This window comes from Phyllobates terribilis, unplaced genomic scaffold (genome assembly GCF_046119375.1).
Source record: "Phyllobates terribilis strain yellow unplaced genomic scaffold, ASM4611937v1 Scaffold_3__8_contigs__length_932513732, whole genome shotgun sequence".
In the NCBI taxonomy this organism is placed as follows: domain Eukaryota; kingdom Metazoa; phylum Chordata; class Amphibia; order Anura; family Dendrobatidae; genus Phyllobates; species Phyllobates terribilis.
The window spans coordinates 474,083,770-474,097,246 of NW_027362763.1; the positions used below are offsets into that span (position 1 = coordinate 474,083,770).

The 13,477-nt window shown below is 40.5% G+C and overlaps 1 protein-coding gene across 1 annotated transcript in view; it reads left to right on the forward strand.

Annotated features, from left to right (window-relative positions):
• The window catches only part of CCN6 (cellular communication network factor 6), an 87,715-nt gene that overhangs the window by 49,529 nt on the left and 24,709 nt on the right, over positions 1–13,477 (forward strand). Inside the window, exon 3 of the mRNA XM_073673544.1 lies at positions 1,532–1,774. Within this exon, the coding sequence (XP_073529645.1) occupies positions 1,532–1,774 (243 nt within the window). The remainder of the gene's footprint in view (positions 1–1,531; positions 1,775–13,477) is intronic.

Here is a 13,477-nt window from a genome sequence, read left to right on the forward strand (position 1 = left end):
GTACAGAGTGCACCCAGGATCTACTTCCCCCACGCACACACTACCGGGTTCCCTTCTCTAGGTGTTCCCTCCCCCCACTCCAGCCAGGGACATGCTCACTCGTGCCTGCATAACTAATGGGAGCACCGTCGAGCTGTCCCCGGAAATGTGGTGTAGTGCATGTGGGTGTTAGGGTCCTGAGCCACACTCCATCCTTACCTGGAAGTGAGATATCGCACATCTGGGTGAGATGCAATACCTCTGTAGCAACCGAACCCTCGGGGTGCTACATATTCATAAACTACGCTCCACCGCCCACCTGACACTGACAGCTTTCTCCTGGTCCTTTGCATAAGGTAATGGTGTCTGCCATAGTATCTAAAGGTATGCTTTACAGGAGCTACATGTACCATAGATGACAGTAGTTTAGAGATTACTCATTGTCTTCTAGAGAAGAATTTCCTTATATTCTGTAACCTGTACAGAGAAGAGAGTACAGGGAGGAGGTGAAGCTGCGACCATTAGATATTGTAGATGGTGGATCCTGAGTCATCCACAGTAGGTGTTACCTAAGCAAAAAACCTAAAGAGATGAACTGGAATATAAGTTGGTATGCATGCAGCGTGTAGGCGCATGTTCACATTGGCCACTAAACAGACAAACGCATTGTGACCTACAAGGCAACGTGTTTCAAACACTCTCAGGCGTCCTTTCTCAAAGCTAGCTTTGAGAAAGGACGCCTGAGAGCGTTAGAAATGCCTTGCCTTGTAGTTCACAATGCAGACCTTGTTATAATCAACTTTTAAAGATGCACTAATAAACCTAGGATTTTATGAAGCTGGAATATTTTTTCACTTTCTGGATTGCATGTGGAACCACTGGTTTTCTTTGCTTCTGCACGCCGAGTGCCGCTATAACTGATCTGGTTTAAATTAAATTTTTTTATAAAAATAAGCAAACACCCTGCAGTAAATAAATAAATAGCAATAGTACATGAAAATAATATAGGGATCTTAGTTAACATAATTTTGATCAAAAAAATTTGTTCGTAGGAAAACCCCTTTAAGGGTTTATTTTACATCTTTGACAAAAAGAGTTCTATGAACATGACTGGTGGAGATCTATTTGATGGCATATTAACACCTGAGATCAAACTAATTTTCATCAAATGACATTTGATATAGGATTGCATACACAAAAAATAAAACATATAAGTTTTTCCAATCCACTTTTGTAAAATCATGAATTTATTTATTGGTTACAACTTTCCGTAGCTGCCTATTTTGGCGTTGTTCAGGTGTAGCACTGCCAAATGACTTGCCAACTTCAGCTCATTTCTGAATTCATTACTCAATGTTGCGTGAAGGAAGTCTTTCTTATCCCTGCACATACAAGCCTTTATGTCACCTGAAAACACATTAATAGGGTCGTGTTAGATAGCTAGCATCTTTAGATAAAGAAGGAGCACTATTAACTGACGTCACCTGTATATGTTATTGAAGGTTACTACCACATACAAGTTATTATTCATAGATTTTTCTTAAACTTTTAGATATATTAGCTGTTGGATGTGAACTCAATGGGGTGCTTTATCAAAATGGCCAGTCCTTCCAGCCCAGTCCTTTTTACACATGTCTGTGTATAAGTGACACAATCGGATGCACCCCTATACCTAATTCCAAACAATCTGATAGCCGCTGTACAGATGCCACAGGACTCATGAAAAAAAAGTCTGATCTAACAAACTGTGCATTGGAGAAGAACGCAGATACGACTGACTACAAATTCATACCAGGTAGGAGCAATCCATCCATCTTATGCTATCTCTAACTATTATCTATCATTTTTTATTATCTATCTAGCTGCAATCAAATCTTTTGGAATTCAAATTTGTCAGCTTTGGCGAATTTCTCCAATTTGCAGGTACTCCAATCACCCTTAAAATTGTTCAAATTTGCCGGATCTAGTGAGTTTCCACAAATTCAACACAAATTTGATCTGTGTTGAATCGATTCACTCATCTCTAGTATTTATGTACCTATGTAGTTTGACGTCCGCTGGGCACAAAAACGCTTTGGCAAAATATATTATGAGTTGTGAGATTGGCCAAGCTAGGAAAATAATAGGAATAATGATTTAACCCTTGTGTGTACTTAAGAGAATTTATCCTTATACACAGTAAAAGAAAGAAAGCAGTCAAACAGCAGTGGGTGGGCAAAGAAAGTGCTCTGCCCATGAATATGCCCGATTTCGAATAATCACAGCGTGTTGCAACTAGATATGAGTTTAGACGAAATACAGCAAATTTCTACATGAATTACACACTGGATTTGACTGGTCCACTGGGAACAGGGGATTTTCCTGCGCAAAAGTGGGCCTCCCACCCCGCTATATGAGCAATAGTTGACATAATACACTTGATTCTCTATGTACAGACAAAGGTGACAACTCATCATTAAGACAACAAACTACCCAGTGTATTATTATATAGAAGCATAGGTAAATTTGTGAATGAGGGTCAAGGAATACATGCATGTAAGTTGCACAGTGGGCCCCTAGAGTCAATGTTACTGGTGGGCTCTTGGCAATACACCCAACACTGGTTATACATGGATGTTACTACTGGATGCTGCCATAAAGAGGACAGTATTTACTAGGCTGCAGAATCGCTCTAAAGAAGATGTCTCAGCAATTTTTTTCCCTAATCGTTCCTAATTATGTATCTAATATAGTGTACGTATATAAAAATACTAACCAATCACCAACTTCCCCAGTTTCCAGCACAGCTCCTCTTCTGGCCCATGTGACCATGCTTACACTGAGACACGTGCGCACGTTGAGTATTTGATCAGTATTTTACATCAGTATTTGTAAGCCAAAACCAGGAGTGGGTGATAAATACACTGCTCAAAAAAATAAAGGGAACACTTAAACAACACAATGTAACTGCAAGTCAATAACACTTCTGTGAAATCTACCTGTCCAGTTATGAAGCAACACTGATTGTGAATCAATTTCTCCTACTGTTGTGCAAATGGAACAGACAACTGGTAGAAATGATAGGATATTAGCAAGATACCCCCTATAAAGGAGTGGTTCTGCAGGTGGTGACCACAGACCATTTCTCTGTTCTCATCCTTTTTGGCTGTTGTTTTGGTCACTTTTTCATTTTGCCATTGCTCTCACCCCTAGAGGTACAGTAGCATGAGGAGGTGTCTACAGTACAACCCACAGAAGTTGCTCAGGTAGTGCAGTACATCCAGGATGGCACATCAGTGCGAGCTGTGGCAAGAAGGGTAGCTGTGTCTGTCAGCACAGTGTCCAGAGCATGGAGCAGATACCAGGAGATGTGGAGGGGGCCATAGGAGTGCAAAAATCCCAGCAGCAGACCGTTACCTACTCCTTTGTGCAAGGAGAAACAGGAGGAGCATTGCCAAAGACCTGCAAAATGACCTCTAGCAGGCCACAAATGTGCATGTATCTGCCCAAACTGTTAGAAACCGACTCCATGAGGGTGGTATGAGGGCCCGGCGTCCACAGATGGGGGTTGTGCTCACAGCCAACACAGTGCAGGACGCTTTGCATTTGCAACAGAACACCAGGATTGGCAAAGTCGCCATTGGCGCCCTGTGCTCTTCACAGATGAAAACAGGCTCACAATGAACACATGTGACAGACGTGACAGAGTCTGGAGACGCCGTGGAGAGCGATCTGCTGCCTGCAACATCCTTCAGCATGACCGGTTTGGCAGTGGGTCAGTAATGGTGTGGGGTGGCATTTCTTTGGAGGGCCGCACAGCCCTCTATGTGCTCGCCGGAGGTAGCCTGACTGCCATTAGGTACCGAGATGAGATCCTCAGACCCCTTGTGAGACCATATGCTGGTGCAGTTGGCCCTGGATTCCTCCTAATGAAGGACAATGCCAGACCTCATGTGGCTGGAGTGTGTCAGCAGTTCCTGCAAGATGAAGGCATTGAAGCTATGGACTGGCCCGCCCATTCCCCAGACCTGAATCTGATTGAGCACATCTGGGACATCATTCCTCGCTCCATCCACCAACGTCACGTTGCACCACAGACTGTCCAGGAGTTGGCGGATGTTTTAGTCCAGGTCTGGAAGGAGATCCCACAGGAGACCATCCGCAACCTCATCAGGAGCATGCCCAGGCATTGTAGGGAGGTCATACAGGCACGTGGAGGCCACACACAATACTGAGCCTCATTTTGACTTGTTTTAACCACTTCGCGCCAGAGCCTGTTTTTGCCTTCGTGACCGGGCCAATTTTTTCAATTCTGACCACTGCCAGTTTATGAAGTAATTACTCTGGAACGCTTCAACGTATTCCCCTGATTCTGAGACTGTTTTTTCGTGACATATTGTACTTCATGATAGTGGTAAAATTTCTTCGATATAACTTGTGTTTATTTGTGAAAAAATCGGAAATTTGGTGAAAATTTTGAAAATTTTGCAATTTTCAAACTTTGAATTTTCATGCCCTTAAATCAGAGAGATATGTCACACAAAATAGTTAATAAATAACATTTCCCACATGTCTACTTTACATCAGCACAACTTTGGAACCAAAATTTTTTTTTGTTAGGGAGCTATAAGGGTTAAAAGTTGACCAGCGATTTCTCATTTTTCCAACAAAATTTACAAAAACATTTTTTTAGGGACCACATCATATTTGAAGTCACTTTGAGGGGTCTTTATGACAGAAAATACCCAAAAGTGACACCATTCTAAAAAACTTCACCCCTCAAGGTGCTCAAAACCACATTCAAGAACTTTATTAACCCTTCAGGTGCTTCACAGGAATTTTTGGAATGTGGAAGAAAAAAATTAACATTTAACTTTTTTCACAAAAATGTTACTTTAGACCCAATTTTTTTTATTTTCACAGGGGTAACATGAAAAAATGGACCCCAAATTTTTTTGTGCAATTTCTCTTGAGCGTGCTGATACCCCATATGTGAGGGAAAACCACTGTTTGGGCGCACGGCAGGGTTCGGAAGGGAAGGAGCGACATTAGACTTTTTGAATGTAAAATTTGTCTGAATAATTAGCAGACGCTATGTTGCGTTTGGAGAGCTCCTGATGTGCCTAAACAGTGGAAACCCCCCACAAGTGACACCATTTTGGAAACTAGGCCCCTTAGGGAACTTATCTAGATGTGTGGTGAGCACCTTGAACCCCAAGGTGCTTCACAGAAGTTTATAATATTGAGCTGTAAAAATAAAATTTTCACATTTTTCCCACAAAACCGTTTTTCATCCCTTAATTTTGCATTATCATAAGGGTAATAGGATAAATTGCACCATGAAGTTTGTTGTGCAATTTCTCCTGAACACGCCGATACCCCATATGTGGAGGCAAATTACTGTTTGGGCACATGGCAGGGTTTGAAAGGGAAGGAGCGCCATTTGACTTTTTGAATGTAAAATTTGTTTGAATAATTAGCGGACGCCATGTCACATTTGGGGAGCCCCTAATGTGCCTAAACAGTGGAAACCCCCCACAAGTGCCACCATTTTGGAAACTAGACCCCTTAGGGAACTTATCTAGATGTGTGGTGAGCACCTTGCACCCCCAGCTGCTTCACAGAAGTTTATAATATTGAGCCGTAAAAATAAAATTTTCACATTTTTCCCTCAAAAAATGTTTTTCATTCCCTAATTTTGTATTATCATAAGGGTAACAGGATAAATTGCACCATGAAATTTGTTGTACAATTTCTCCTGAGTACGCCGATACCCCATATGTGGGGGAAAACCACTGCTTTGGTGTACGGCAGGGTTCGGAAGAGAAAGAAGCGCTATGTTGGCTGGGATAGGCAGCAGACACCATGTCACATTTGAAGAGTCGCTGACATGCCAAAACAGCAGAAACCCCCACAAGTGACCCCATTTTGTAAACTACACCTCTCAAGGAATTCATCTACGGAAGTAGTGAGCATTTTTTAATTTTTAAATTTATACCATTGGGCAGTGAAAAAAGCATAATTATATTTTTACCACAAAAAAATGTTTTACCCTCAGATTTTACATTTTCACACAGGGCAATGGGTAAAAATGGTGCCGAAATGTGTCACACAATTTCTTCTAAAAGTGGCAATACTCCATATGTGGCTGTATCGTACCACTTAGCCATACGGTGAGATTTGAGGGGGAAGGAGTGCTATTTGACAATTGGAGAACAAATTATTGTAGAATAGGCATTTGGATTTGGGAGCACAAAATTTTCTGAATTTCTTTTGGGGGGCAAGGACCATTTTTCTTTTCCAGAGCCTTTCTGCTACCAGTAACTTGGAAGTCCCTTATATTTTTAACAGATGATGGACCTGAGTGGGGACTAGCTTTTTTTGAGGACTGAGTTGAAGCTTTTATTGGGAACATTTTACGTAACATTTATCCGGCGCTCTAGGCTGAGCACTTACATCGGGGTTTCCATCTAAATTTCCAAGTGATGTAATTCAGATGAAACCCCTGCGGGATCCATTCGCTGTAATGAGGCAGCAGAGTTACTCTGGACTCCGTCTGGCCTCTGTTTAGTGGTGTCCTTTTTTTCAGAAGTGCACAAAACTGTGGCCAACCGCACTTTTATGCACGCCTAAAACAAATGACACCGTGGGATCCCAGGCTAGACGGCGTCCACAGTGGCCTATATCTGCCTCATTACAGGGAATCTTCCGTCATGGGTTGTGGCTGAATCATGTATTTCAGAGATTTACACGGAAACTCTGGTGTAAGTGCTCAGCGCAGAGCACAGGATAAATGTGAGCAGAGCCTTACTGGGATCTTTGGGAGACATAATAAACAAATCAGTAGCAGGTGAATAATATTTGTTTTATTTATTTTTTATGCCGTTCCTAGTGTGATATAACTGATTAGATTACTTTATTCTTCGGGTCGGTGCGATTACAGAGATACCAGATTTATATCGGGTTTTTATGACTGACAGCTGTCACACACTAAAAAACGCTTTTTTTGCAAAATCTAGTTTTTGCATCACCATATTTTGAGAGCTATAATTTTTCCATATTTCGGCCGATAGTCATGTGACGGCTTGTTTTTTGCGGGACGAGTTGACATTTGTATTGGAACCATTTTTGGGTACGTGACATTTTTTGATCGCTTTCTATTCCGTTTTTTGGGAGGTAAAGTTAACAAAAACAAACACTTCAGGAATTGTTTTTTGAGTTTTTTTTTATGCCGTTCTGCGTGTGGTAAAAGTGATCAGGCAGCGTTATTCTTCGGGTCAGTACGTTTACAGTGATACTACACTTACTGTATTTTTTTATGTTTTGGTGCTTTTACACAGTAAAACAATTTTATAGAAAAAAAAATATTTTTTTTGCATTGCTTTATTCTGAGCGCTATAACTTTTTTATTTTTCGGCTGATGGAGCTGTATGGCGGCTTTTTTTTGCAGAACAAGATGAAGTTTTCAGTGGTACCATTTTTATTTCTATTCTGCTTTTTGATCGCATTTTTTTCCACTTTTTGTTTGGCGATATGATGAAAAAGCATATTTTTTTGCTCCGTTTTTTGTTTATTTTTATTACGGTGTGCACAGAAGAAGTTAATTAGTGTGACAGTTTTATAGCTCGGGTTGTTTCGGACGCGGCGATACCAAATATGTGTACTTTTTTGGTTTTGTAATAATATACGGATTTATTGGTTTAATATTTTATTTATTTATTTTTATTTATTTTGTGATTTTTTTTTTTAATAGTTTAAAAACTTTTTTTTTACTTTTTTTTACATTTTTACTTAGTCCCTGTATGGGACATTAATTTTTATTTTTCTGATCACTGATCTCATGTAATGTAATAGACATATATTACATTATATGAGATCTTCACTGACTGTTTCAGTCAGAGTCTCCTGTCTGGCATCAGCTACATACAGGCTGAAGCCAGACAGGAAGGACACCATATATGGCAGAGCTGGAGGCGGTCATGTGACCTCCAGCTGCCATAGCAACCCCAGGTCCTGGAAGGAAACGGAGGTCTTCGGAGGTAAGTAAGACGACCCCCTCTCTTCCTGCTGTCTCCTATATGCCGCGATCACTATAGATCGCAGCATATAGAAGACAGCAAAGGGTTAACATCACTGGGACCTGATCTAATCAGGTCCCGATGATGTACCCTGTCAGAGCTAACGCTCTGCACCGGAATAGCAGTGCTTGCAGGACCCTGGGGGTCCTGAGCACTGCGAGACCACCCACCGTTTTTAAACGTCGGCGCTGCACAGAGCCCGGCAAGCGCCGACGTTTATCTACAGTGGGCGGTCGGGAACCGGTTAAGGTCATTACATCAAAGTTTGATCAGCCTGTAGTGTGTTTTTCCACTTTAATTTTGGGGGTGACTCCAAATCCAGGCCTCCATTGGTTAATAAATTTGATTTCCATTGATGATTTTTGTGTGATTTTGTTGTCAGCACATTCAACTTTGTACAGAACAAAGTATTCAGTGAGAATATTTCATTCATTCAGATCTAGGATGTATTATTTGAGTCTTTTTTTTTTTTTTTTTTGAGCAGTGTACACACAGGTGCATCGCACTAAATTAGAATATCATCAAAAAGTAAATTTATTTCAGTTCTTCAATACAAAAAGTGAAACTCATATATTATATAGAGTCATTACAAACAGAGTGATCTATTTCAAGTGTTTATTTCTGTTAACCACTTCGCGCCAGAGCCTGTTTTTGCCTTCGTGACCGGGCCAATTTTTTCAATTCTGACCACTGTCACTTTATGAAGTAATTACTCTGGAACGCTTCAACGTATTCCCCTGATTCTGAGACTGTTTTTTCATGACATATTGTACTTCATGATAGTGGTAAAATTTCTTCCATATAACTTGCGTTTATTTGTGAAAAAATCGGAAATTTGGCGAAAATTTAGAAAATTTTGCAATTTTCAAACTTTGAATTTTCATGCCCTTAAATCAGAGAGATATGTCACACAAAATAGTTAATAAATAACATTTCCCACATGTCTACTTTACATCAGCACAATTTTGGAACCAAAATTTTTTTTGTTAGGGAGCTATAAGGGTTAAAAGTTGACCAGCGATTTCTCATTTTTCCAACAAAATTTACAAAAACATTTTTTTAGGGACCACATCATATTTGAAGTCACTTTGAGGGGTCTTTATGACAGAAAATACCCAAAAGTGACACCATTCTAAAAACTGCACCCCTCAAGGTGCTCAAAACCACATTCAAGAACTTTATTAACCCTTCAGGTGCTTCACAGGAATTTTTGGAATGTGGAAAAAAAAAATTAACATTTAACTTTTTTCACAAAAATATTACTTTAGACCCAATTTTTTTTATTTTCACAGGGGTAACAGGAAAAAATGGACCCCAAATTTTTTTGTGCAATTTCTCTTGAGCGTGCTGATACCCCATATGTGAGGGAAAACCACTGTTTGGGCGCACTGCAGGGTTCGGAAGGGAAGGAGCGCCATTAGACTTTTTGAATGTAAAATTTGTCTGAATAATTAGCAGACGCCATGTTGCGTTTGGAGAGCTCCTGATGTGCCTAAACAGTGGAAACCCCCCACAAGTGACACCATTTTGGAAACTAGACCCCTTAGGGAACTTATCTAGATGTGTGGTGAGCACCTTGAACCCCAAGGTGCTTCACAGAAGTTTATAATATTGAGCTGTAAAAATAAAATTTTCACATTTTTCCCACAAAACCGTTTTTCATCCCTTAATTTTGCATTATCATAAGGGTAATAGGATAAATTGCACCATGAAATTTGTTGTGCAATTTCTCCTGAACATGCTGATACCCCATATGTGGAGGCAAATTACTGTTTGGGCGCATGGCAGGGTTTGAAAGGGAAGGAGCGCCATTTGACTTTTTGAATGTAAAATTTGTTTGAATAATTAGCAGACGCCATGTTGCATTTGGGGAGCCCCTAATGTGACTAAACAGTGGAAACCCCCCACAAGTGCCACCATTTTGGAAACTAGACCCCTTAGGGAACTTATCTAGATGTGTGGTGAGCACCTCGCACCCCCAGCTGCTTCACAGAAGTTTATAATATTGAGCCGTAAAAATAAAATTTTCACATTTTTCCCACAAAACCGTTTTTCATCCCTTAATTTTGCATTATCATAAGGGTAATAGGATAAATTGCACCATGAAATTTGTTGTGCAATTTCTCCTGAACACGCTGATACCCCATATGTGGAGGCAAATTACTGTTTGGGCGCATGGCAGGGTTTGAAAGGGAAGGAGCGCCATTTGACTTTTTGAATGTAAAATTTGTTTGAATAATTAGCAGACGCCATGTCGCATTTGGGGAGCCCCTAATGTGACTAAACAGTGGAAACCCCCCACAAGTGCCACCATTTTGGAAACTAGACCCCTTAGGGAACTTATCTAGATGTGTGGTGAGCACCTCGCACCCCCAGCTGCTTCACAGAAGTTTATAATATTGAGCCGTGAAAATAAAATTTTCACATTTTTCCCACAAAAAATCTTTTTCATTCTCTAATTTTGTATTATCATAAGGGTAACAGGATAAATTGCACCATGAAGTTTGTTGTGCAATTTCTCCTGAACACGCCGATACCCCATATGTGAGGGAAAACCACTGTTTGGGCGCACGGCAGGGTTTGAAAGGGAAGGAGCGCCATTTGACTTTTTGAATGTAAAATTTGTTTGAATAATTAGCGGACGCCATGTCACATTTGTGGAGCCCCTAATGTGTCTAAACAGCGGAAACCCCCCACAAGTGCCACCATTTTGGAAACTAGACCCCTTGGGGAACTTATCTAGATGTGTGGTGAGCACCTTGCACCCCCAGCTGCTTCACAGAAGTTTATAATATTGAGCCGTGAAAATAAAATTTTCACATTTTTCCCATAAAAAATGTTTTTCATCCCCTAATTTTGCATTATCATAAGGATAACCGGAGAAATTGCACCATGAAATTTGTTGTACAATTTCTCCTGAGTACGCCGATACCCCATATGTGGGGGAAAACCACTGCTTTGGTGTACGGCAGGGTTCGGAAGAGAAAGGAGCGCTATGTTGGCTGGGATAGGCAGCAGACACCATGTCACATTTGAAGAGTCGCTGACATGCCAAAACAGCAGAAACCTCCACAAATGACCCCATTTTGTAAACTACACCTCTCAAGGAATTCATCTAGGGAAGTAGTGAGTATTTTTTAATTTTTAAATTTATACCATTGGGCAGTGAAAAAATCATAATTATATTTTTACCACAAAAAAATGTTTTACCCTCAGATTTTACATTTTCACACAGGGCAATGGGTAAAAATGGTGCCGAAATGTGTCACACAATTTCTTCTAAAAGTGACAATACCCCATATGTGGCTGTATCGTACCGCTTAGCCATACGGTGAGATCTGGGGGGGACGGAGTGCTATTTGACAATTGGAGAACAAATTATTGTAGAATAGGCATTTGGATTTGGGAGCACAAAATTTTCTGAATTTCTTTTGGGGGGCAAGGGTCATTTTGCTTTTCCAGAGCCTTTCTGCTACCAGTAACTTGGAAGTCCCTTATATTTTTAACAGACGACGGACCTGAGTGGGGACTAGCTTTTTTTGAGGACTGAGTTGAAGCTTTTATTGGGAACATTTTACGTAACATTTATCCGGCGCTCTAGGCTGAGCACTTACATCGGGGTTTCCATCTAAATTTCCAAGTGATGTAATTCAGATGAAACCCCTGCAGGATCCATTCACTGTAATGAGGCAGCAGAGTTACTCTGGACACCGTCTGGCCTCTGTGTAGCGGTGTCCTTTTTTTCAGAAGTGCACAAAACTGTGGCCAACCGCACTTTTATGCACGCCTAAAACAAATGACACCGTGGGATCCCAGGCTAGACGGCGTCCACAGTGGCCTATATCTGTCTCATTACAGGGAATCTTCCGTCATGGGTTCCGGCTGAATCATGTATTTCAGAGATTTACACGGAAACTCTGGTGTAAGTGCTCAGCGCAGAGCACAGGATAAATGTGGGCAGAGCCTTACTGGGATCTTTGGGGACATAATAAACAAATCAGTAGCAGGTGAAGAATTGGTTTTATTTATTTTTTACGCCGTTCCTAGTGTGATATAACTGATTAGATTACTTTATTCTTCGGGTCGGTGTGATTACAGAGATACCAGATTGATATCGGGTTTTTATGACTGACAGCTGTCACACACTAAAAGACGCTTTTTTTGCAAAATCTAGTTTTTGCATCACCATATTTTGAGAGCTATAATTTTTCCATATTTCGGCCGACAGAGTCATGTGATGGCTTGTTTTTTGCGGGACGAGTTGACATTTTTATTGGTACCATTTTTGGGGACGTGACATTTTTTGATCGCTTTCTATTCCGTTTTTTGGGAGGTAAAATTAACAAAAACAAACAATTCAGGAATTGTTTTTTGAGTTTTTTTTTTATGCCGTTCTGCGTGTGGTAAAAGTGATCAGGCAGCGTTATTCTTCGGGTCAGTACGTTTACAGCGATACTACACTTACTGTATTTTTTTTATGTTTTGGCTCTTTTACACAATAAAACTATTTTATAGAAAAAAATATTTTTTTTGCATTGCTTTATTCTGAGCGCTATAACTTTTTTATTTTTCGGCTGATGGAGCTGTATGGCGGCTTTTTTTTTGCGTAACAAGATGACGTTTTCAGTGGTACCATTTTTATTTCTATTTTGTTTTTTGATCGCATTTTTTTCCACTTTTTGTTTGGCAATATGATGAAAAAGCATATTTTTTTGCTCCGTTTTTTATTTATTTTTATTACGGTGTGCACAGAAGGAGTTAATTAGTGTGACAGTTTTATAGCTCGGGTTGTTTCGGACGCGGCGATACCAAATATGTGTACTTTTTTGGTTTTGTAAAAATATACGGATTTATTGGTTTAATATTTTATTTATTTATTTTTATTTATTTTGTGATTTTTTTATTAATAGTTTAAAAACTTTTTTTTTACTTTTTTTCACATTTTTTCTTAGTCCCTGTATGGGACATTAATTTTTATTTTTCTGATCTCTGATCTCATGTAATGTAATAGACATATATTACATTACATGAGATCTTCCCTGACTGTTTCAGTCAGAGTCTCCTGTCTGGCTACAGCTGCAGCTGAGCCAGACAGGACACCATATATGGCAGAGCTGGAGGCGGTCATGTGACCTCCAGCTGCCATAGCAACCCCAGGTCTTGGAAGGACTCGGAGGTCTTCGGAGAGGTAAGTTGACGACCCCCTCTCCTCCTGCTGTCTCCTATATGCCGCGATCACTATAGATCACAGCATATAGAAGACAGCTAAGGGTTAACATCACTGGGACCTGATCTAATCAGGTCCCGATGATGTTCCCTGTCAGAGCTAACGCTCTGCACCGGAATCGCAGCGCTTGCAGGACCCTGGGGGTCCTGAGCGCTGCGAGACCACCCACCGTTTTTAAACGTCGGCGCTGCACAGAGCCCGGCAAGCGCCGACG